This window comes from Pituophis catenifer, unplaced genomic scaffold (assembly GCF_029215685.1).
Source record: "Pituophis catenifer annectens isolate HBS135680 unplaced genomic scaffold, rPitCat1.0.hap2 SCAF_1, whole genome shotgun sequence".
NCBI lineage: Eukaryota > Metazoa > Chordata > Lepidosauria > Squamata > Colubridae > Pituophis > Pituophis catenifer.
In genome coordinates, this window is record NW_027256881.1 from 254,008,024 (window position 1) to 254,033,749 (window position 25,726).

The 25,726-nt window shown below is 34.4% G+C and overlaps 1 protein-coding gene across 1 annotated transcript in view; it reads right to left on the reverse strand.

Annotated features, from left to right (window-relative positions):
• SBF2 (SET binding factor 2) overlaps positions 1-25,726 on the reverse strand; it is a 216,467-nt gene that overhangs the window by 76,456 nt on the left and 114,285 nt on the right. Inside the window, exons 7-16 of the mRNA XM_070934061.1 lie at positions 24,238-24,370; positions 21,941-22,049; positions 20,661-20,774; positions 16,388-16,465; positions 15,310-15,423; positions 10,505-10,633; positions 9,695-9,793; positions 8,688-8,892; positions 6,365-6,474; positions 5,390-5,539 (exon numbers count right to left, since the gene is read on the reverse strand). Of these exons, the coding sequence (XP_070790162.1) occupies positions 5,390-5,539; positions 6,365-6,474; positions 8,688-8,892; positions 9,695-9,793; positions 10,505-10,633; positions 15,310-15,423; positions 16,388-16,465; positions 20,661-20,774; positions 21,941-22,049; positions 24,238-24,370 (1,241 nt within the window). The remainder of the gene's footprint in view (positions 1-5,389; positions 5,540-6,364; positions 6,475-8,687; positions 8,893-9,694; positions 9,794-10,504; positions 10,634-15,309; positions 15,424-16,387; positions 16,466-20,660; positions 20,775-21,940; positions 22,050-24,237; positions 24,371-25,726) is intronic.

The following is a 25,726-nucleotide window of genomic DNA, read 5'->3' on the forward strand; positions in this document are numbered from 1 at the left end:
ACATCACTTGATACCTCTCCCCAGTTTCCAAGACATGGTTAATGAGCACTTAAGGGCAGTGCCGGCAAAGCATTTCTCTTTGAATTATTAGAGCATCCATGGATGCAGAGACAGCGGGGAGCTGGACTGAAGCAGTTGCACAAGCCTGGAGGAAAAAAAGCTGCGATTTTAATGATGTGAAGAAAAATCTTTGTGCGCAACTTGCATGTGTTATGAAGCATTTCATTTGGCACCTTCTTTGAAGGATTTACAAAGCCTAACTACTTTTCTTTTGCTGCTTTGATTATATTTTATTTTTATGAAAACCCATTGTTAGACATGATCTTGTTATAACTTCATTAGAAAAGGAACCATTATGACTGCAGCTGTTCAGACATTAGTTAATTCCAGATGCTTTCTACTTTTTAAAGCAAATCAAACTTTTAATATGGTCCACAAAATAGCATAGAACTTTTAAAAAGTTTTAGAATGTTTACTATTTTCCCACTTACAGAAACAAAGAAAAACTATGCTTCCAGAGACTCTGTCCTTCATATTTTCACATTTTATTTGCTATTTTTCAATAATTCATTTTCTTTTGATACATGGGAGATACCGTGCAAAAAAGATGGATTTGCTCTAATTGAACAGTTTCAGCATTGCATTAACTTTAATCCTTACTTAATACTCAAAGAACAAAAATATACTAAGAGAAGATAGCAAAAGTAATGTGATGTGCATAAACATCTCAGGTAAAATGAGGCATAACCACATTAAATATTTTGCTCAACAAAATATTTGCTACATATATTCTTCAAACAGTTTTATTGCTTGAAATATTGAATACAAGGCCATTTATTAATTTGATTTATAAGAAGCATAAAATGAAATCTTATTTATGGCCATATGAAATCAATTCAACTGTTAGTATCTAAACAAATCTAAACTGATTTGTTTAGAAAAATCCCTCTAATTTTATTTTATTCACTCATTTACCCAGGCACTAAAACTTGAGTTGGATGATGAGAAAACTGCAATTTTGATTTAAGAGAATACAAAGGATGTCAAAAAGAGGAACCTGTAGCCCATGGTTGCTACAATTTATTATCCTTTCTTTAAAGGGTTCCTATAATTCTCTCTAATCCTGAGGCATTTACTATTGCCTACCTGATAAGAATATTATCACCAGTAATGGGAGATAAGTGAACCACAGTACATTACCTTGAGCATCTTGAAGGAAATACATTAGAAGTATTCAGATGACAAAGCTTAAAATAGATCACAACATTCTTAGTTGTGTCTGGCCTCCCAATTAGATGGGCTGTATTCAATAAAACTAGATTTGGTTGAATCTCAACTAAAATTTACTCCCAACATCTACAGAAAGAAAAAAGTATGTAGATATTACCAGTAAAAGCTTGCCCCACAGCTTCACAGACAAGGTATACTAGGACCCTACAAGGTAAATGGGCAGATTTATAAATTGTTAGCAATCTGGGGCAAGGAACTCCAGGAGTCATCAGCTCCTGAATAAGCTCTAAAAGTTGTCTTGTTGGGACAGTCTATCTTTCACTTTCCTTGATCATTCACTGCCTTCAAGTAGCCTAAGATGTTTATCTGCTTACTTGATAGAGGACAGTCCTCTAAAATGACCTGAAACATTTTCTTTAACATGCAGCCATCAGCCTTCAGTTGGAAATCAAAAATTTCCCATGCTGTTTAATACTAGGAAAAGAACCAAAAAGGCAATCTTTCTTCTTTACTTAGACTAAAGTAAGTTAATAAAAATAATACTAGATTGAAGTTTACAATTATATGATGGAGGAAAAAGAATAACTTGAGTCATAGGCCTTCAAGGAGATATGTAGATAAAAGCAATATCCCAATGTTAAGTGAACTGTTTAGACAAAAATTGAAAAAAAAACCAATGGAAAAGAATAATCCAACAAACATAAATTTGGCATCGCACAACACAACATTGCTCTATAACTTCTAAATATAAACACAGAAATAAACCAGCATTTCTATAGTCAGTCCTACTTTCCCCTTCTCATACATGTGGACATTTTATTTTGCTGGGCTGATAAAACTGCCACAAGTAGGATAGAAAATTTTCAGCAATAAAATGCAGAGGAAAAAAAAGCAGACAATGCTGTTAACTCAAAAAATTAACATGAAAATGAAGATAATTTCTTAACATATCTTAGATGATATTCTAGTTAAATTTAAAATAAATTATGTAAGGCTGAAGTCTGTCTATTCATGACCTAAAGCGTGAGAATTAATCATGTTAATTCGTGGATCTGAAACAGAAACATTTTAATTATAATCCACAGAAATTTAATAGGAAGAGTTCAAAGCAATGTAGTTTATAATTGATACATAATCTACAAAAATTTTGAAAAGTAATGAGATCACAAATAAATGGATAAATGAATGTGGATATCGCAGTGAGATTTGTTTGGGAAAGTGCCACAAGATATCCCTTGTGTAAAAATAAAGAATTTGTGGGAAGAAATTTTAAGAAACCAAAGAGATAACTTTTGACATTTTGCTTTTCAAGTATTTAACCATTTTGCCCTTAATGTTACTATTCATTATACTACTCAGAGGTTTTGAGACTAGATAGTTTAAAGATAATACTGGATTGCAGTTTACAATTATATGATGGGAAAAAATGGCAATTCTATACTATTGCCAGTTTTATTTGGCTTGCTCTTTAGCTTAAAATGCATTTTTGCATTAAAGTCATCTGTAGTTCGTATATATACTAAATCTACCTAAGTTCTTCACATTTATAGGTTACTGGTTTATGTACTATTATATTCTCTTTCATGTGAATCCTGTTACGGCACATTAATTTTTATAGTTCAAACATTCTTTTTTTACAAAGATTGATTTTCAGGGAGCTGTGAATCATAGTTTATTAGACAGAGATATGCTCAATTCCCATGCTCATTATCTTTTTACTGTATTGGCATAAATAAAGATAAATGAAGGCTCATAAATGTACTGACCGTATTTTAACGTTTTATCATTAGGTGACTCATAATATTGTGTATTGAACACTATTATTTTGCTATTGCTAAAATGGAGCTTTAATTGTGGTATAATAATACTGGATATTGAAAAAAAGTAACTAATTGGTTGTTCAATAAGACATTACCAATGGCCTCTGGATGTTTCCAGGCAGATAGGCTGCTGGAGGCCCCGGATTGTTGGGGGCAATATGCTGATTCTGTAAACTGCTTAGAGAAGGCTGTAAAGCACTTTGAAGCGGTATATAAGTCTAAGTGCTATTGTTAAATGCAATCATTTTTAGACACTGATTAATGACTTCTATCCTTATTTGAGATCAGATTTTTGTTTAAAAATGTAAGTCTGGCCCTGAATTTAATATAACTTTGCAAGTTACTTCTGGGACTGCAATATAGCAAAAATATAAAAGAATCAAGTACACTTAAAAGTCAGCTTCTTTGGGACTTTGGGAATATTTGCAATCCTACCCATCCTATTTTTGTTCCTCATAAGTAATCAATTTTAATGTCACTTACAGAGATTATACTGTACCTCTCTATATACTATGTACTAGTAAAAGTGCTATTGCTATCAATTACTATCAACCATAATGTTTTTTGTGCAATTTTCATCTTTTGCTCCTTAAAGAATTCAGAAGATATCAGAAAAAAATACAGAAGATATGGAAAACAAATAATGGTCACAAATAGAAAACTAATAGTCTGGAAAGTCTTATAGCAGCAGCCTCCCTTTAATTTTTGCAGTACCTGTCCAAGTGAAACCAAAGGGTTCACTTTAGTTCAAAGGGGTCCAAAGAGATAATAGGCATTGAATTATCACATAATTTGTTTGCTAAGCACAAACATTTTAGAATCTGAAGACATAATCTTTGCAGCATTTAAAAGTAGCTCAAATAATTACTTTTCTGCTTTACGGTGCTTTTAAGCACTTTAAATTTGAAGAATCCCAATATTTTTATTAAGGAAAACTGAATTGTACTTATTCAGATCCTTATCTTGTATAGATTTGTTAATCTGTTTGAAACACTGACTTTATTTCAAAATAAATTTTTACTGACCTCCATTTCTTATATAATTTCCAACATAGATAGGTTCATTTTTTTTATTAATTTCAAAAGAGGAAAAAGTATGATATTGATACCAACGTTTATATGGATTTTTCCATTTCTTGACTGAATTTTCAAATACAGAAGTTTTTAAAATTCTGTTGTGATTTTCATAAAGCTGCCTATTAGATTTCTTTATTGTATCCAATAATTATTTCCAATTTAAATAATAAACAATTGTGAAAGAAAACAATAATTGTGAGTTTCAGAAAATTGCACAGTGATAAAATACCTTGGAAAAAATAATTGAAGTCAGAAACCTTTTTTGTAGGAAAAAATAATTCACATATGTCACAAACACAAATTATTAAAATGATTCATTTCAACTAAATGTTTTTCCTTAGTACCATGCTAGAGTTTTAGCTCTCCCATAAAATGTTTTCTTCTCTTGGATAAACAGAAGTGTTCAGATCCTAAAGCAATCAAAACAATTATCTGAATAGTTATTTTACAGATAGTGATGAGGTAGGACGTGTCTTCAATCACTAATTACAAATAACAACAATCATCACTCTAAAAAGCAGAAGAGAGCAATGATCTTCATCCCCACAGTACAGTAGGTTCCCAAACCATTCCAGTGATTTTCCAGGAATTTACAGTTCCTGTGCTAGCCAAACAGTGAATGTTGCAATAAACCCAATTCATTGGGAAAAATTCTTGGACATATAAGAATAGATCCTTAATCAATTGAAGGCTGCCTTTATAGATGTACCAGCAATGCAATACTGGAATAGCAATAGGCTTGGGCCTTTGCCACTCCAGTATCTTCACTGCTTCCATGTTTCCAAAGGTCTGACAGTGTTCTTTTCATGAATTCTGTGGCCTTAAGAGAAAGAAAAGGCTATTACTTTAATCAAGTAAAGGCAGGCTAATAATTGCAGATGAGCACGAGAGAAAAAGATGCAGGTGAATGAAAGAAAGATGGAAAGATGGTAACAACTAGGCAAGCACTCTTGTATTATGTACTTAACTGCTACCAAAACATGAAATGTGGCAACTGCATTTCTTAAGGAAAATTGTGAGTGTAAGGTAAATGCCTCCTTAAAAAGATAACAGATCCTTTCGTGATGGAAGGAACAGTTTCATAATAATTGTCTCCAAAACACCCAAAAACAAATAAAGGAGCAAAACTGCAGAAGAAAAAGAACAATCAACTCCAAGAAAAAACTTATATTTTATATATAATTTATAGTTTAGATATAGCAAAATACACAGGGCAAGCTAGAAGTACCACAAAGAAACCAAAATAAGGCTAAATGCATGTACCTGCAAAGTACAGTTCATCATTCGTATTATGTAATCAAACTGCTGATGATCCAGAATTGCACGATTTTGCTGAACGTGGAGGCTTAGTTCCTGCGTCAAACATTGGCGAGCTGCTTTTCCTTTGAGGGCTCTCAGTGCAGCAGGCAAGGTCTAAAGACAAGAATGCTAGCAAAAGTAAGAAGTTAAAAGAATCCTAACTTTAAATTATGTTTCTATGCTAACATTCTGTAGTATTACAGAATAAGCTCCACCAGCAATCTTGATACGAATTGTCCCTATTAAACTACTTACTGAATTCTGATTTTCGTGTTTGGATAGTTTATTTCATAATTAAACATGACTAAATGATAAAGCAGACGGTGTATAATTAATCAAGCAATTATCAAGCAAGGTCTTATGCCTTAGTTATGCCCTAAGCACAAAGAATATACCGGATTCACAAAAGTAAGGATTGGAAACCACAAGTTTTTTTCCATATGTTTTGAGGATTGTTATGAAAGGGCAAATATGTTGTACAATTAGCCATAACATCAGCAAAATTAAAAAAAAAACTTTAAAAGTTGCCTTTAAAAAAACAATCTATGAGGTAAATTAGTTTGGTCCTCAAATGCTCTTCAAGTAGAAAATGAAGCATTCAAGGTTGGGCGAGGAGCTTGCATTTCATTTATGAGAAAAATACAAAGCAGGGAACATATCTCTCATTATTAAAGAACTAATAACTAAATAAAATTGTTCAGTAGAAGGAGTAGAAAAAGAAATGGAGATGAGACTATGATGCCAAATAATTTTGCTTATTTCTTCACAGACAGTACATTTCTTTTATCTCAAATACTTGCAGTACGAACTGAAAAGGATAACAGACTTATAAAAGTAGAGTTAAGTTTGAAAGGACTAGAAAGAGCTCATCTCTTAACATGTATGGAATGTTTTAGCAACTTGGAAAAGCCCCTCAAACAATTTAACAAATCCTATTACCTTTTCAGTCTCCAAAAGTTTATTTTCAAATATAAAAGAGATGCAATTTCTAACAACTTCCAGTCTTTGTGCACTGTTGAAAACTGTGCTTGACTTTTCTACTATGGAAACTAAAAAAAGAGAAAGAAATAGAAACATATGTGAGGCGATTTATTTTAAAACTACCATCACTAAAAGGTTATTATAATAGAAACATTCCTAAAATGGTTTCTACATACCAAGGTTTTATTTTGTACATATGTTCTTATTAGAAGCACACAAGGACAGATACAAAGATTTTTCCAGTACTAATTCTTAATATATATAATCATACTGTATATAGATGTATATATTATTATATTAGCAGGATTTCAGACTGTCTCTTATAAAGAAAATCTGTAAATTGGTAAGAAATATGATTTCAGAGTCTAAAATATATGCATTACAAAATTTCTAAATTTTTAAAATTTCATTACAAATTCCAAATAAATTTTGGTAGCATCAAAATTTGTATTAGTCCATTACTTTCCAGAACAAGAGAAGAGGAATATAATTTATTTAGTGACTGTTCAAAGTTACAACAGCATAAAAAAAAAATTACTTAGGACCATTTTTTACACTTATGACCACTGCAGCATCCACATGGTCATGTAATCAAAATTTGGACACTTGGCAATTGACTCATATTTATGATGTTTGCAGTGTTCACTTAACAACTGTGGCAGGAAAGATTGTAAAATGAGTCAAAACTCATTTAACAACTGTCTTACTCAACAACAAAATGTTGGGCTCAATTGTGGTCAGAAGTCAAGGACTACCTTTATAGGATACCTCTAATTTCAAAAAGCAATATTAAAACCGATAAGGACAAATTAATGTATGCTAATATCATCAGCACTAATAAAAAGTTTCTCTGTGGGAATGTCACATTAGAGTTGCCTGCTTCTTAATATTTGAAGGCTCTTTGTTTTTTGCATCTTGGAGCAATATTTTCTTGGCAAAACTTCAGGAAGCTCATCACAATTGTTATCTTATGTCTCATCACAATATATAAGGAAGAACCCAAATATATTTTGTATTAATATATTAAATCCTAACCTTAGGAATTGATATGATTATACATATCAAACAGTTTTCAAGGTCCTAGTTAAATGGGAAGTAGAAATAGATACTTTGTAGCATTTTATAAAAATCAAATACACACTATTAGTATGGAGTCCAAACATCTATATTTGTTTCTGAAGAACCATCTCACCCTGTCTCACCTTCTCATTGTGATGGAACTAGCTCACCCCACTCATTCAGCAGACAGGGCCTACTTCGGATCCCATCAACCAAAGGATTTCAGTTGGCGGGGTCCAGGAAAACAGCCTTTTTCTGCTGTGGCTCCCGTCCTCTGGAATATTCTCTAATGAGAGGTGAGGTCTGCCCACACACTCCCAGCCTTCTGGAAGAATCTATCCCTGTCACTTGGCCTGGGGCTCCAACAAGGGCCTGCTATGTTGGAAGTAGCTGACTGGATAGAGAAGATCCTCATCCCTAGGCTACCCATCATCTTGGCTTTTAGCTTTTCTGTTCAATATTTCTAATTTTAATTGTTTTCTAATGCTTTCTACTTTTTATTACATTGTGAGCCACCCAGAGATACTGTATCAGTAAGACGGGTAGCATAGAAATTTAATTAATACATACAGACGTGCATGGGGAAGGGGGGGGTACCAGAATCAAAAGACTGCCACTGAAATTTAGAAACAGGATTGTTTAACTTTGATGATGAGATTTGTTTGACATTTTTTGTTTTTCTTTTTGTTCCAAATGAAGAATAGAAAAGTAAAATCTAGTTTCTGGTAAAGTTTTAATCCTTTGCTTGCAGTTTGGGGTTCTCCGATTAGAATGGGAGGTTATAGAAGATAAAGAAATTTATGTAAAATCTACCAATTTGAAAACTTCCTGTTTCTCCTCTAGACCACACTAATCTGGTTATTCCAGCTGGTCCAGGGCATTTCTAGAAATGGATGCTTCTGAAAAAGTAGGATTTCTACATATTTCTAAACCACTACCATCCTGTCTCCAAATCCCCCAATAATGTCTCAAAGATTTCTTCCTATGGCGATTAGGATCATTTTTAGGACTTTTAAGGTTGAAAATGGTTGTCATTGATCCTGGAGGCCTATAATTCCTATTCTCAAACGCCATTAAAAAGAATAACAAACATTGGCACCACCTTTTATATTTCTCAGAATGTTACCAAGGTCTTGGAAAAGTCAGGGGGATTAATTGTAGGTTTCAAAACAGTTCTCAACTGTTGACTCAACTGAATAAAACATAAGGATAACTCTCATACCAACAGGTGGGCCAGCAGGAACCACACATTTCCTTTCAATGCGAGAAGCAGATGGTGCACTTTGGTTTTTAATCAAATTTTCCTGAATTAAATCCTGAACCTGACTTTCATTAATCCTGGGGAAAGGAAGTACATGAACACGTAGATGAGATCCTTCTGTAGGTCGTGGAACTTTTTGGAATGTCATATGCGGATTTGGATTCTCCTGCAGACATTAAATAAAGAGTATTTGTATTCAGGGATGTAATATATTTATTTATTTAAACAATTTGCTTGCCAAAATATTTATTAATAAAGTGCCATTAATGATTTTTATTAATAGTTAATGCATTGAAGGATAATACCACACTTGTCTTGAAATAAAAGCAAAAATTAATTATTTTGTATGGAAATCAGTTTAACGATTGATAAGATATTTAACCATTCTCTTATTTTATATTTTAAATATTCTCTGCAGACTTTCCAATAAAACATCTTTTATTGATGGCCAAAATTAAATCATAAAAAGGAATAGCATAATTGCAGTACATCAATATTATACAGTGATAGGTAACAACAAAATAAAATGTCAATCTTATTATAATAAGAAATAGTACTGCTGCAGGCTGAAAAAGGCTAGATGAGTGAAGATCTAAGTTACTTTCAACAGATATGAAAAGTTTTTTTATTCAATTTAGAAGGCTGCCCAACTCCCAAATTACTCTGAGTGTTTTACATACTGTAACTATAAGAGAAGAAAACAATTCATGAAGAAAATAATAACAATTCCTCTTTCTGATTTATGACTTGGCCTTAAGGTTTCATAACCCATGGATCTGTTGCATATCAAATAGATTTTTTTTAACCAAATGTAATAATTAAAAAAGACCATTGCTTACTTAAGAATTATACTTTTAACTTTGTAATTGATTTATATAACTGCAAGCAGTTTTGTGTATCATCTTCAACTTACAATTATTTACAATGAAATATTAAAGAATTATATCATAAAAATACATTGTACTTACATTTTTTAATAGCTGCTCTGCAAGTTCTCGGATATGTTTTAACACTTTTAATGAATTGCTCTCCTCAGATTTAATTCGCTCTACTTCAAATGCTACCAGCTTTAAAAATAAAGCATATTTTTGGTGATAAAAAACAGCTTTTAGATAGTATTTTTACATAGCCACTAAAAATATTTATATACCATTTTTAATAATTCATGCCCATTTCTATTTTGCATGCATGTTCTATAATTGTTAATAATTCAAACAATAATAAACTTGACATTTTGGGTGTACTGACTTAAGTATTCAGAAATACATATAATGAATACTAATAGTAAAATAAATATTTTAAATATTTAATGGCTCCTCTTTTCACAACACTTGGTTAAATTTCCCAAGTTTGCTCTCCTAACAAATTCTCATACTTTATTGAAAGTTTGAAAAAAAAAAGCCTAAAAATAATAAAGTAATATTATCAGTTTTTAATTTTTAAAATAGTCAACAAAATTTTTATTATGACAAATATTGCAAACTATTTGCATATATTTATCTTACCAGTGACAATTCTCCCTGATATTTTTCTTAGATATTAGAAAATTAAAAAATTAGACATTAAAAAATAATGTTTAAAAAATATTCAACCAAATATTTTGAAAACAAAAATTGATACATGCCCATAATTACCCTTTTAAGCTAATTCACTCCAATATATTTTACAAGAGTAATGTGGCCAAAAACTAAAATAAAACAAAAAAAAACCCTCAAACAAATTAAATATTTTCTCTGAAGTTTCATAATTAACTTTTAAAATATATGTATATATTCTACCTCATCAAAGAGATCGCAGGATCTATATGGAGGACCTCTCTCTGACACAAAACCTGCAAATGCCATTCCATTCAGAATTTTGGTAAGGAAATCATTCTCAATTAAGCCCCGTTGGCTTAAGAAAGCTGCCTGCAAATAAAAATAAATTGTAAGACTTTATCAGAAACACAGGATGGTTAAAATAGAATGTAAAATTCACAAAAGAACGATGTGTTTAATGCTTTTAATAAAACCAAACCATGAATTACCATAACATGAAGGTTGCTGTAAAAACATAAAATTTTCCGTGAATGCATACAAATGTGCATTCCAAATATGCTTGGAATGCATTCAGAACTCTGCTTTCTCTCAATAAATTTAAATTATGCAAGGTAAGATGTAAAATGGCTACACACCGAATCTATTTAACAGCTGTGTGATCATTAAAAACATAAAAATGATATAAAAACTAGATTAGATAACTTTATTTACCCTATCAATTCAAATCTGGACTTCTGTCTCTTGAGATACAAGCCAATGTGCTTAGCTCGCCTAACACATGGCATCTCTACACACACACACCCCTTTACCTTCCTCTAGGGCATCAGAACATGTGATGAGACAAATGAAGAAGGAACAAAGGGTGGGGGAAGATTGCTGCTAAACAGCCAAGAAAATTTTCGATTGGAAAAACAACTTGGTGGATGAGTTTTGCTTCATGTTCACAATCCAGTTGAGGTCAGAAAGAGTTTCCCCCCATGGTCAGATATTTCTTCGTTTTTGTTTATTCCTCTTTATGGAATGCATTTTGGCTCACTTGCTGGAGCCATCTGGTTCATTTTACAAAACTATTCATTGGATCATGAATTAACATCTAACATGAAGCATATTATTCATTCCTAATCTCTGCTAGGAGGCACAATATTTTTAACCATCTCAGCAGGTTGCTAACCATGGTTCTTTGTGCGCTCATCTTTGCATTCAAACATACTGTGTGTTTGCATTAGTACAAACCACCTTTACAGAACTTGCAAAAGCTGAGAATTTTGGCTGGACACTGGATCCTGCAAGATCATACCAAGAATCCTAATCATATTGAAATAGCCATTTGTGAAAAATAGGCCACAATACTGAGAACTGGAAAAAAAACTCGGTAAGCCAACTGCAATTACAGATAACTTGCTATTTTTCTTTATGGTCTCAGTGCTCACACGCAGTAAGTTTAGCAGGTGATCTATGGCCGTATTAGATAGAGAACTACTCAATGAAATGACACTTACAAGCTTGAATACCTAACTGTACATGATGAATGTCACTAAGATCATAAAAAAAAAAATCAATGAAGATGATAGGTGTGCCAATTGATAATGTCCAAACTATACTTATCATTAGAACCACTGTTTCAAAGCCAAACATGATAAAGGGGAATCTACATGAAATACAAATAACTTATTGGCTCAGATACAGGAAATAATAGCTATTTTTAAAGTTATTATTAAAAGGCAATTGCCATTTATTTGGGCTTTGTCGTTAGCTGGAAGAAGAACACAGACTCCATAATAGTGTTAAATTTGGAATCAGACACACAACGTTTATACAGGAGCCTCAAATTTCTGACTTAGGAGCTGAGAAAAAATATAACAATTGATAGGAGAGCTATATGCAGAAAAAATTTGCCAGATAATATAAAAAATATCAATGGAAAAATTGAGTACAGAGTGGAAAGAGCTTTAGAGGCAACCTTAATTTCTTGTGCTGGATAGGAAAAATTCCACTATGTGAGAAATCTCTCTTATTTTCAGTCAGTCAGAAGATCCTTTTGGAAGGAGAGGTAGTACTAACTACCTGCCACCATAATGGGCAGCTTGGCAATTCAGATTGTCTCAGCCATTAAAGATGCATCTGGCTGGGTCCTACAGGATCTTGGCAAACATACAAGCAATGTGTCATGTTTGGAGACAAGCTAGAAGACTAAATTTGTGGAATGTGGCTCTGAACTGTACCAATTGCAGAATGAAGTATCAGAGCAGGACTTGAAATTACTTTGGGAGTAAGTAACAAAACTCAATTATATCAGCATTAACCTCAGGAATTTTAGCATCAGGTGATACCAAGAGTCAAACAGACCATTATTAGTTGCAAGAAACGGTTAATTTGAATCACAGATTCTTTCTTTCTTCTCCCTAATGACAACTTGCATATAATCTGATGGTGTAGCAGCTTCAACTATTCAGGCATGTATCCAAATGATAAATAAAGACTCTGGGCCTATTGTATTGGGTAGATCCCTGTCCAACTTGGGAAAACAAGTAATAAATATACAAGCATTGTCACAAGGGTAAATTGTTTTTTGCAAACTGATGCAACATGCAATGCTATATAGAACATCCCAGTTACTATAAATCATAGCATATAATCACAGCATTCTTACAAGTAATGATAATGATGATATTGTTAGTTGCCCTATCAGAAGTACAGTCAGCACTCACAGGAAGTGTTCAGACAGTCCTAGAGTCTAAACCAGATCTACTGCTGAATTATACTATTTAATATACCTATGGTTCTGCTCATTAAAGATATGGACTGTATCCCTGTTGTTCAAGGTACTGAACAAGATTTAAACAAGTGCAGTAAAACATATCATGTCCCTGTATTAATGTATCTGTATTCAGATCCCTAGTAAAAAGTGAATAGGCAATAGCAACCCACTTCCGAAATTTTGTCAACAAAACTGCAAAGACTAGCCCAGGTAGTCATCAGGAGTCAACACCAACTCAAAGGCAAAAAAGGAAATATGGGGAAACAGCATTTTTTGTTAAATGGAAATTAAATGTAATTTAATTTTGGAATTATTGTTTCCCCTAGGTTCCGTTTCAGATTTTTATCCTACATACAGTGGAGCAAAAAAGTATTTAGTCAGCCACCAATTGTGCAAGTTCTCCCACTTAAAAAGATGAGAGAGGCCTGTAATTGTCATCATAGGTAGACCTCAATTATGAGAGACAAAATGAGAACACAAATCCAGACAATCACATTGTCTGATTTGGAAAGAATTTATTTGCAAATTATGGTGGAAAATAAGTATTTGGTCAATATCAAAAGTTCATCTCAATACTTCGTTATATATCCTTTGTTGGCAATGACAGAGGTCAAACGTTTTCTGTAAGTCTTCACAAGGTTGGCACACACTGTTGCTGGTATGTTGGCCCATTCCTTCATGCAGATCTCCTCTAGAGCAGTGATGTTTTGGGGCTGTCGCTGGGCAACACGGACTTTCAACTCCCTCCAAAGGTTTTCTATGGGGTTGAGATCTGGAGACTGGCTAGGCCACTCCAGGACCTTGAAATGCTTCTTACGAAGCCACTCCTTCGTTGCCTGGGCGGTGTGTTTGGGATCATTGTCATGCTGAAAGACCCAGCCACGTTTCATCTTCAATGCCCTTGCATTTGCACTCAAAATCTCACGATACATGGCCCCATTCATTCTTTCCTGTACACAGATCAGTTGTCCTGGTCCCTTTGCAGAGAAACAGCCCCAAAGCATGATGCCACCCCCATGCTTCACAGTAGGTATGGTGTTCTTTGGATGCAACTCAGCTTTCTCTCTCCTCCAAACAAGACGAGTTGTGTTTCTACCAAACAGTTCTACTTTGGTTTCATCTGACCATATGACATTCTCCCAATCCTCTTCTGGATCATCCAAATGCTCTCTAGCAAACTTCAGACGGGCCCGGACATGTACTGGCTTAAACAGGGGGACACGTCTGGCACTGCAGGATCTGAGTCCCTGGCGGCATAGTGTGTTACTGATGGTAGCCTTTGTTACGTTGGTCCTAGCTCTCTGGAGGTCATTCACTAGGTCCCCCCCGTGTGGTTCTGGGATTTTTGCTCACCGTTCTTGTGATCATTTTGACCCCATGGGGTGAGATCTTGCGTGGAGCCCCAGATCAAGGGAGATTATCAGTGGTCTTGTATATCTTCCATTTTCTAATTATTGCTCCCAAGTTGATTTCTTCACACCAAGCTGCTTGCCTATTGCAGATTCAGTCTTCCCAGCCTGGTGCAGGTCTACAATTTTGTTTCTGGTGTCCTTCGACAGCTCTTTGGTCTTCACCATAGTGGAGTTTGGAGTGTGACTGTTTGAGGTTGTGGACAGGTGTCTTTTATACTGATAACAAGTTCAAACAGGTGCCATTAATACAGGTAATGAGTGGAGGACAGAGGAGCCTCTTAAAGAAGAAGTTACAGGTCTGTGAGAGCCAGAAAACTTGCTTGTTTGTAGGTGACTAAATACTTATTTTCCACCATAATTTGCAAATAAATTCTTTCCAAATCAGACAATGTGATTGTCTGGATTTGTGTTCTCATTTTGTCTCTCATAGTTGAGGTCTACCTATGATGACAATTACAGGCCTCTCTCATCTTTTTAAGTGGGAGAACTTGCACAATTGGTGGCTGACTAAATACTTTTTTGCCCCACTGTATATCAATTAGATATATTATTTTTGGTAGAAAGGAGAAATATTCTACAAGTTCTTAGTAAAACACTGTTAGTTGGATTTGCAGCTAACATATTCAGAAGTTCCATTTACGCAAAAATGAAAGAGATACAATTACATGTACAAGTACATTATTGGCACATAATCTTAGCTTTTAAAACAGCATGGGGAAAAAGTAGAAAAAAGTTGTACATTTTACAAGTTTTTATGAAACTTGTAAATTTCAGACTAGATAAAGGAACTTATTGAACTAATAGTATTTTGTTTATTTTAACCTTTTAAAAATGCAATATTATTTATAAGCTATTAGGTTCAACTTTATTGTTACCTTATGAAAGTTTATCACAGGTTCTGAATGAATCCTGATTAGCTGAAGACAAGATCTATATCCTTGGAAAAGTTGTGCAAATAATCTAAGAAAGACTCCTCGCACCTCTTTATCCTAAGAAAGACATCAAACTGTTATAATACACAAATAAAGTGTTCCTTCCCAACTAATTCATCAGTAGCCTGAGACTCAAATGGATTGACAACATCTTTCTTGACACCATACAGGATTCAAGCCCCACCAGAGATTACTCTATTTTAGTTTTTTTCAAATTAAAAAATAGAAAGCTAAATGGGTTCCATAGAGACCAAGAAAACATTCTTAAACAATAAAAATGGCAAGTGGCTGCAGCCATTATTTGCTTGGAAGTTGCATGTGTAGCAAAAGAAACAACGGTGATGGAACAGATTCTCCTGGAATTTAGCAGAATGATTGGAAGAAATTTCACTGGTATACCTTTATGAATGGATATTTTATGACTAGATATGGCCTTCATGGCAGCCATTTTTAAAATATATAACATGCTTTCAAGATTCCAAATGCTCCCCAAATCTAGTCATTAAAATTCTGAAAGAGTTAAAAATCACAATATGATATTAAAATTAAAAATCCCATGTGAACAGCTTGCTTATATTCCCCCATAATTGAGTTGCAAGAACTTCAATTATTCAGGTATAAACCTCACCTTTAAGGACACTGCCATCAGTACATTTGATATACCTCAGTTCAGTTTCAATTTTCACCAATATTGCATTTTCCCATAAACTCTGCATTGATACTAACTGTGGAAAGTAAATTTAATTCAGGGATCACAAATGGGATACTGCAGTAATGTTTCAAATTATAATTAAAAGATAGGACTAAGACCGGTAGTCCTCAACTTACAACCACAATTGAGCCCAAAATTTTGGTTTGTTTTCTAGCGAGAAGTAGAATTAACCCTTTCTTATCAGCTTCAGCAAGAATTCTTAGATCAGCATCTTTGATGGCATAAAGTAAAAATATTTTGGAAAAATACAGAAATGGAAATACATTATATTTTCCTGTTTATTTCAGCAATAGGAACATTGTGTCTTACCAACATTTTGGAATGTGACAGAGCGGTTCGAGGGGGAGGAAATGCATAATCTGCTGTTGCCAAATCTGGATATAAAACCTACAATTTCAAGAACAAAATTTAAAAGCAAGTGGTTTTGATTTGTTTTTAAAATATTTTTTATATTTTAAATGTAAATTGTACCACATTTAAATTTCATATTAAAATTTAACAAATGTTTGCATTCTTGTATCCTTATACAAAGAAACAAATATTAAGTCAGGAATATTAGGAAATATTCATAACTCAAAGCAGCTAACTGTGATTTTAAACTTGAAAGAGGGAAAACTCAAACAGATTGAATAATCAACATTATACAAAAGAGGATCCCTTTACTGTAAACCTTCTCAGAAAACATACAGAAGAGTTTTTAATTATGATTGGTCTGTGTTGGTCCAATTTCTTTTCATTGTAACAATTAAATGCATTTTTAATTAATCTATGTCTAATGCTTCTTTCTGCTAAAGTGAATCAAAAGGAGGAGGAAAAGATAATGAAGAGCAAGGAAGAAAGGAAGGAATAAAGAATATAGTCCTAATAGCCAACAATGTTTTTTTAAAGAAAAAACAAAATTAAACATAAAATGTAATAATTAGTAGATAATTAGAAGGTAGTTTAATCTCCTACTGGAATGAATGGAAAGCAAACATAAAAAAAAAGTTGTTGAAGCTACTTAGAGTGAGAAGAATTATGTTAAAGAATGACACAATTATGTGAAATTATGCTAACAGGTATTACCAGAAAGGATGCTTGGTGGAATGATGATGTGAAAGAGACTGTAGGTAGGAAAACGATATATTATAGAAAAATTGCTGAAAAATGAGGTGGAAGAAGGTATTAAATAATGCACATGTACAGGAGAAGATGGATGCAAATAATATAGGAGTCAGGAAAATTAGGTATTTTCACTGTCTTGAGTTGACTATAAGTGCATGGGTGTGTGTGTGTGTGTGTGTGTGTGTGTGTGTGTGTGTGTGTGTAAATGTAGGATAAAAACCTAATAATAATAATGTAATCAATGAAAGCAAGGAACAGTTAAAATGGATTTGAAAATTAATGAAAACTGATCAACACTAGAATGAATGGATTCTATATACCATTAGAACTCTCCTGTTTCTTTGTTTGTACCCTCCAAATAGTGTATTATATCAGAACAATTTTTGAATTAAGGTACCATAAATGTCCTAACTTAAAGAATGCATAAAATATCTTTATTACTTCTTTATTAACTATTACTTCTTTCAAATGGAAATTTCCATGATGTTCACACCAGTTTTATTTGCGAAGTTGTGGTTGTTGCAACATCCCTGCAGTTGCATGATTATGATTTCTGATGCTTCCTGACAGATTCCCACAGGCAAAGACAACAGGGAAACTGGCATGAAGTCAGAAGTCGCTCCTATTCCTGGTGCATTATACCACAAAAATTTTACAATCAAGGTACTTCAAATCTTAAAGAATGCATAAAAAATCCAGGACATGTTATTCTTGTGGCATTGAAATTACCACCATATTCTGACCAATTTATTCTCAATTCTCTAGTCACTGCAGTATCCCTGCCATCAACGTGATGTAGATACTGATAATGGGCATGTCCAGCAAGAATATGGTCAGCCTAATTGTGCAATGTGGAAAGGGTGGGGGGGAGAGGAAAGCATCATGATCAAGAAATGACATCAAATGTCATCGAGAAGTGGCAAGGAGGGGGAGAGAACAAAAATTTTCCAGTAGGAAAATTTAATGTTTATTCTGGTCACATAAGACTACATTATCTTTCTTTCAAAGAATAGCCCAACAGGTCATAGGTTCTCTAGTTAAATATAAAAACAACAAAAGTTGGTATGAAACTAAGGTGAGGGAATGCTAGAAGATCTTACTGATTAAGAGAATTAGAGTTATATGTCAGTTCAGATTGGAATTATATACTATAAATGTTGGTGCCAAATAATAAAACCAATAAAAAATCATGTATGTTGAGTAAATGCTAAAAAATGGTAAAGTGTAGGCTGGTATACGGGTGTGTTTTGTACTGGTTATTTTTACTTATTTCTTAATTTTATATAGCTATCCATCTCACTGCTGTGATTCTGGACAACTTACAAAGTTAATAATCCAAAGCAACAACAATAAAAAATAATTGTGATAATATTAAAACCAATAAAATCTATAAAATTATTAAAACCATAAAAACTATCAGTGAGACAGCACCATTCATTTTCCTAATAATACAATCACTTAGCAGACTCTGCACCAATGTCACCAACTACCTAGGCTAGATAGCAAAGATATGTCATTAGGTTCTTCTATAAGGCAGCAAGATTGGGACCAACCTTACTTCAGGGTAGATGATGTTCCAAATGGTGGGCTCTAGACCAGAAAAAGCTCATCTTTTGGGTCCCATCAGATAACTGGGGTATGGTGGTCCCTCAAATACCCTAGCCCCATGCCCTGTAAGGCTTTATAGATCATCACCAGTACCTTGAACTCAGAACCAAATTGGTAGGTAATGTAGCTTGTAGAGAAAAGGTATAATGTGCAATGATCTAGATGCACACATAATGGTCCATGCCATACATTTTGCACCAGGTGAAGCTTCCAGTTATCCTTCAAGGGCACCATCATGTAGGGTAAAGGTAAAGGTTCCCCTGCACTTATGTGCTAGTCGTTCCTGACTCTAGGGGGCGGTGCTCATGTCTGTTTCAAAGCCGAAGAGCCAGTGCTGTCCAAAGACGTCTCCGTGGTCATGTGGCCGGCATGACTAAATGCCAAAGGTGCACGGAACGCTGTTACCTTCTCACCAAAGGTGGCCCCTATTTTTCTACTTGCATTTTTTGTGTGCTTTCGAACTGCTAGGTTGGCAGAAGCTGGGACAAGTAACGGGAGCTCACCCCATTATGCGCACTAGGGATTCAAACCGCTGAACTACTGACCTTTCAATCAACAAGTTCAGAGTCTTAGCCACTGAGCCACCGCATCACCATGAAGGATACATTGCAATAACCCATACAGGAGGTGAATAGGCATGAGTGACTGAGTCTAGGGCCTCCCAGTCCAGTAATGGGCACAACTGACACACAACCCAAAGTTATGCACAGACTCTTCTAACTATGATTGCCACCTCCTCTTCAAAGAGGAGTTATGAGTCTAGAAGGACCTCAAGATTGTGCACTGAGTCTGTCTGAGACAGTGCCACCACATCCAGAATTAAAGATGGTAAATTTCCAGATTCCTCAATCTTGACAAGGTTGAGTTGAAGTCTGTTATTTCTCATCCAACTGTCACAGTCTCCAAGTACCACAATTAGACAGTGCTGTTGACCTCAAGCTCCTGGAGCTGGTCCCAAAGGATACAATGATTGATGGTATTGAAGGATACTAACAGTTCAAATCGAATAAGGATTGAAATCTTTCACCTGCCAGAGGTCATCTAAAAGTGTGACTATCATAGTTCAGTCCCATACCAGATAATCCACTTCATCCAAGGTCCTCTGAAGCTGTTGTACAATCATCTTTCCAACAACCTTGTTTAAAAGGAGAAGACTGGATACTGGACAATTTTTGTCCAGTATGGTTGGGTCCAGTAATGGCTTCTTGAGGAGGGACAGAGGAACCAATGCCTCTCACAAAGAAGAATTTACCATTGCTAAAACCTAACCGTAAGTCACTTCCCAGTAGTCTTCACCAATCAGGAGGGGCATGGGTCTAATAGGCAGTGGCTCACAGTCATGAGAATGCTATCTGCTTTTTCAGATGTAACAAGTTCAACTCCTTGGCAGAACTATACCTATGCACCTCCATAGGAACTGAACTAAAGCTGGCATTTAATTGGGAGCAAATCTGAACAATTTTGTTCCACAGATGCTTTGCAAAATCCTCTGCATAGCCTTGTAGATGCACTTCAGAGTCCCTTCTACTCAAGCGGGCTGTGGACATCCTAAACAAACCTGTCAGCTATCTGCAAACTATGTGGGTGGGTGGATGTGTGTGAATGTTTACATGTTATGTTTGTTATGTTATGTTTATTATATTTGTATACCACCCTTCTCTCGAAGGACTCGGGGCGGTGAACAGCCAGCAGATAAAATACAAAAAATACAAATTTTAAAACAATATTAAAATCCAATTAAATTAATTTGGCCCACAGTTAAAACACCCCTATATTAAAATCTGTAATTTAACAATTTAAAATTAAAACAATTTTAAAAAGTTAGGTCAGGTCAGCCCGGCTTGATGAAACATCATGGAATTATACTTACTAGAGATAGAGAAGTTTGTGTCTGCTGAAGCAGTGGTTCTGGAAGCTGGGAGAGGTGAATACATTCAGGAATTTTAATTGTACCGCCATCTAGGTCTGCTATGATTACATCTAACTAGAAGTCACAGAGATAGAAATAAACACTTTGTATGATATTTAATATCATTAAACATAGATAGAATCCTGAGATGTCAATAAACCAAACAATATTGAATATTCACTGAGAAATAGGGAGGGGCTGAATTTATGGAAATATAAAGTTCTGATATTAAATCAAATTTTGGTTGGAATTGTTAAAATAGTCTGACTGATGTGAAAAAAAAATTGATTAACCAAGCTGTAAGTATAATCATTCTGCATAGCAGATCTCACTGCAGTGCTAACTTTAGATAGCCCTTTTGTTAAAGAAAGGGCTCCTCGTATTTCAAGGACAGAGCAAAATCAATGCAGGTTTTTCCCTTTGGGTAATCTTTTGGCTCACCAGGGCCATTTTCAAGTCAATGTCAGATTCTGCCTGAAGTAGAAAAAACACAAACTGAGAAATATGAGTCCTGCCGATAAAATGTATTTATTTATTAGTCTGGATCCAATTCACCATATAAATGAAATTTTTTCAAATATCATCAAATGTCACTGGTTCACCTCCCTTTCAATAAAGGCTCCACTAGAACAACCACTACCAGACTTGCCTATTATTTCTAAAACGCATTATTTCTAAAACTCATTACTACTCAGTGCTACTCTTATACTGCTCGTAGAAAATTTCAGAAGTCATTCAAAATCAAAAGGCTGAGATACTGATCTTGGTAAATCACATTATGACTATAGTTTCCAAATGGGGTTTTCCCTCACCAAAGTTTTTACTTTTTCTCCATTATATTCATTTCATATTTATCAGATATGTAACAATTTCTTGATATTGTTTGTTACTAATACGTTTGTACCACTTTGAAATTTTTACAGTTAAGGCTGCTATGTACTAATATTTTTCACCACATAATCTCTCTGGATTCACTATATGAATTCCTATATCAGAGAGCTGGATGGCACAGAAATTTAATCAATCAATGACTATTACTAATATAGCATTCCTAATGGGGCTTTTCCTCCCATGAGAGCCCAACCACATATAGTTGGGGGCATAGTAGGCCATTAGTTAAGATTTTGTGATGCACAGTATGCATGAAAGGAATGTAAGAAAATCTCCCATTGTTTGAATTATTTATTTAATTTTAGATGAAGTTGTTATATCGGGCATAAAATCCAGCTTAATATACTCACAAGTTCATGAATATCATTACGGAAGATAGAATGTACGCCAATAATAAAAGGTGTTGGTGAACTTAGAACCTCCAAGAGTTGTGCAGGTAAAATTGGAATGTATGGGTAACTGAGAAGAAAAGGAAGGACAAATAATGCAGCCATTCTACTTTGTTAAACATGAAACTTTACATGCTTTCTACCATTTCCATTATATCAGCAAAAATACATTGACTGGATTTTTATTTATTTTTGAAAAATATTTTCTTGCTTAATAAGTAGAGTGTTTACAAAAATAACTTACTTTTCTAGTTTCTGGTTAAAAAATATCATAAAATACATTTCACTGCATTTTCTATCTAGAATTTCCTCAACTGTATGACTGAAATATAATCTTTAAAATTAATGGAAGCTGAATACAAAATATGCAGACAACTATTGATTGAGGTAATATACTTAAAATTAGATTTTTCCAAGACAAACATTATTTATCTAAAACAGTTACAGATAAGCAAGAACTGTAATCTATATTTAAACAAGAATAATTGGTTAAAATAGCTGAAATGGAGCTGTTTTTATCTGTACTTTGCTGGCAACAATAAAATATAAGTGAAATAGCTCTATATACAGAAATTATTTCAATAGCATAAAATATATGAAACAAAATGATTAATTTAAGCTTATTCAGGTAGGAAGAATTCCAAAATTGCATTCAGGTGGCACTTGGCAATATCCTCCCCCTGCCTCCCTCCTTTCTAGGGACCTTTCATATAGAGTTTGAACACCATATCTGGGATTATGCCAATAACATGACCTCCATCACCTGTCAAAATATTTTAGTGTAAATTATTACACACATCGGGAGTAACCATATTACTTGAGGTGGTTTCAGTTGTCTTTGAGATGCTGAAAACTCCAAGGCTATGATTGAATACGCATACTGAGCTTGTGTATTTTATGATTTTTATGATAATCATGAATGGTTGAACTTGTCACTAGATCCGCCTGGACTACTGCAATGCTCTCTACATGGGGCTCCCCTTAAGGAGCACCTGGAGGCTCCAGCTGGTCCAGAATGCGGCTGCGCGGGTGGTTATGGGAGCAACGTGGCGCTCCCATGTGACCCCCCCCTCCTGCGCAAGCTGCACTGGCTCCCGGGTGCACTTCAAGGTTTTGGTTACCACCTTTAGAGCGCTCCATGGCCTAGGACCTGGGTATCTACGAGACCGCCTTCTGCCACCAGTAGCCTCTCACCGACCAATACGCTCCCATAGAGAGGGGCTTCTTAGGGTGCCGTCGGTCAAACAGTGTTGACTGGCGGCCCCCAGGGGATGAGCCTTCTCTGTGGGAGCACCTGCCATCTGGAACGAGCTCCCCCCGGAGATATGGAGGATCCTGGATCTGCGCGCTTTCCGCCGTGCCCTCAAAACATTCCTATTCCAGCAGGCCGGCCTGGCCTAACCTCTTTTTTAAACTGTTTTTAAATTTTTTAAATTTTAAATTTGTCTTATAAATTTGGGGTGTTTTAAATTTTGTTTTCTGGGCCAAATTATTTAATTGTATTTTAATGGTTTTTTAACATTTGTATTATATGTATTTTATCTTTTACTTACTGCCCTGAGTCCTTCGGGAGTAGGGCGGTATACAAATTAAATAAATAAATAAATAAATAAATAAATAAATAAATAAATAAATGAATGAATGAATGAATGAATGAATGAATAAATAAATTGGGCAGACAATATCCATGAGCTTGTTTCTTCTTTATAATGGGACAGATGGCTTAGCTACTGGCAGTGGAATTGAACATTATGCTGTTGTAATTGGGTCTTGAATCTCACTTTTGCACATGAAGCCTTTAGCATGTGTCACAAAATCAATAGCCTTAATTAAGGGCTTTTAAGATTGGAAAAAGAACCAGCCAGACTACCTGGCACATCACACAGCTGGATATACAGAAGGTTCAACCGTTTCAGAAATCAAATAACTATAGCAGTGTTCATAACCTCTATAATGTGAAGAACAGTGTTAGGTTTATACATTAAAAGTCTGGTTTTAGTGTATAAACAATTTATTTAAAAAGACACTGCAGCCCTCAAGTTGAAACTTAAAATTTCTGTGAAGGCCCTTTGACTTGTATTTCAAATGAATTAAAATAAAACAAGTCAGATCGTAAAACACTGAGGGATACATGTGTGGCGTAGTTTTGCAATATGTCTCTAAAAGTCCTAGAATGAAAAAGAATGGCAAATAAAAGATTTGACAAAGTACTGGTCCACACTGATAAAGATTTTGTATAGTCTTTATAAAAACTTTACCTGTATTTGAGAGGAAACATTAAGGATTCTAATGCTCTACAGGCATCACTTAGTCTTTGGAAACTAGCAGAATGAAAGAGGACTTTGTTTTCTGTAAGGACTGCACAGAATAGATTCAGCACATTTTGAATTCCTTTAAAAAAAAGATACACAAGTTTTAAAATATATAGACTTATTGCAATAACAAAAGAATGAAAGTTGCGATGTATTAATTGACTATTATTGGAATCACTTTAGGAAAATATATGATATTATGCACTTCGTTTTTTTCATTTGTTCTTTGAAATGTATGCATTATACTATTATTATTTCCATATCATTACAATATGACATAGAAATTGGATATCATTCAGTATATTTGATCCCATTTTCCAACATTGCTCAATAATTACTTCAAATGGATTTTGTTCTGTTATTTAGTAATCTAAAAGCCATTTAAGTAGTTACTGTAGTTTATTGAACAAGTATAACAGCACAATCTTATAAAATAGCTCAATCTTCCAAAATCAGAATTCCAAACAAATTAGGCTCCTCTTGTGAGAAAAAAAATAACTCTTGAGCTTATCTGCAAAACATACATTGATAATGATTTTGAAAAGAATCCAACACACTTTCTACAAGGAGTCTGAAGATTAGCTGTTTGAAAAATCTAACCAGCTTTTTCATTAATTGTGTTAATGAATCAGAAACCAGTAAAAAAAAAAGAGCAAAAGAACTGCCAAAACTTTTCTAAGAATTTATAAGGGTGACCCTTTAAAATTAACACAATTTTAGTTGTTAAAAGAATTTTGCCTCAATTTAAGACCTTTCTTGCCACAGTTAAGTGAAATACTGCAGTTGTCAAGTTAGTAACACTGTTGTTAGATGAATCTGGCTTCCCCCGTTGACTTTGCTTATCAGAATGTCGCAAAAGATGATCACGCGATCTTGGGACACAGCAACTGCCATAAATACATGGCAGTCACCAAGCATCCATATTTGGGTCACGTGACTACAGGGTGCTGCAACGGTCGTGTGTAAAAAACAGTCATAAATCACTTTTTTTAGGTGCTGTTGTAACTTCAAGTGGTGACTAAACAAATAGTTCTTAAATTGAGGACTACCTGTAGCTCTGAGCAGGTTTTTCAAAGGTAAAGGTAATGAATGTAATACTACTAGGTATGGGCAAATATCTGGATGACATTAAATGGCTATAGGAAGAACTACCCCTTTGCTACTATCTAGTGGTAATTGGAATTTTTTCAGCCTTGTGTTGGAGGCTATAGTGCCTCCTTCATCTCTGAGGAATGCCACTATCCCAATCCTATATATTTTCAAAACATTTCTCTTTCATGGTGCTAGTTGTATGAGGGACATTCTTAGAATGACTGAATTCATTTTCAATGTGAGAATATTATAATTCATAAGGTAGTGCTCTATATATTAAAAGTCAGTATTGCTGTTTGAATGAGCAAGTATTTTTCAACCAAGCAAGAGACCTCTGCAGAAA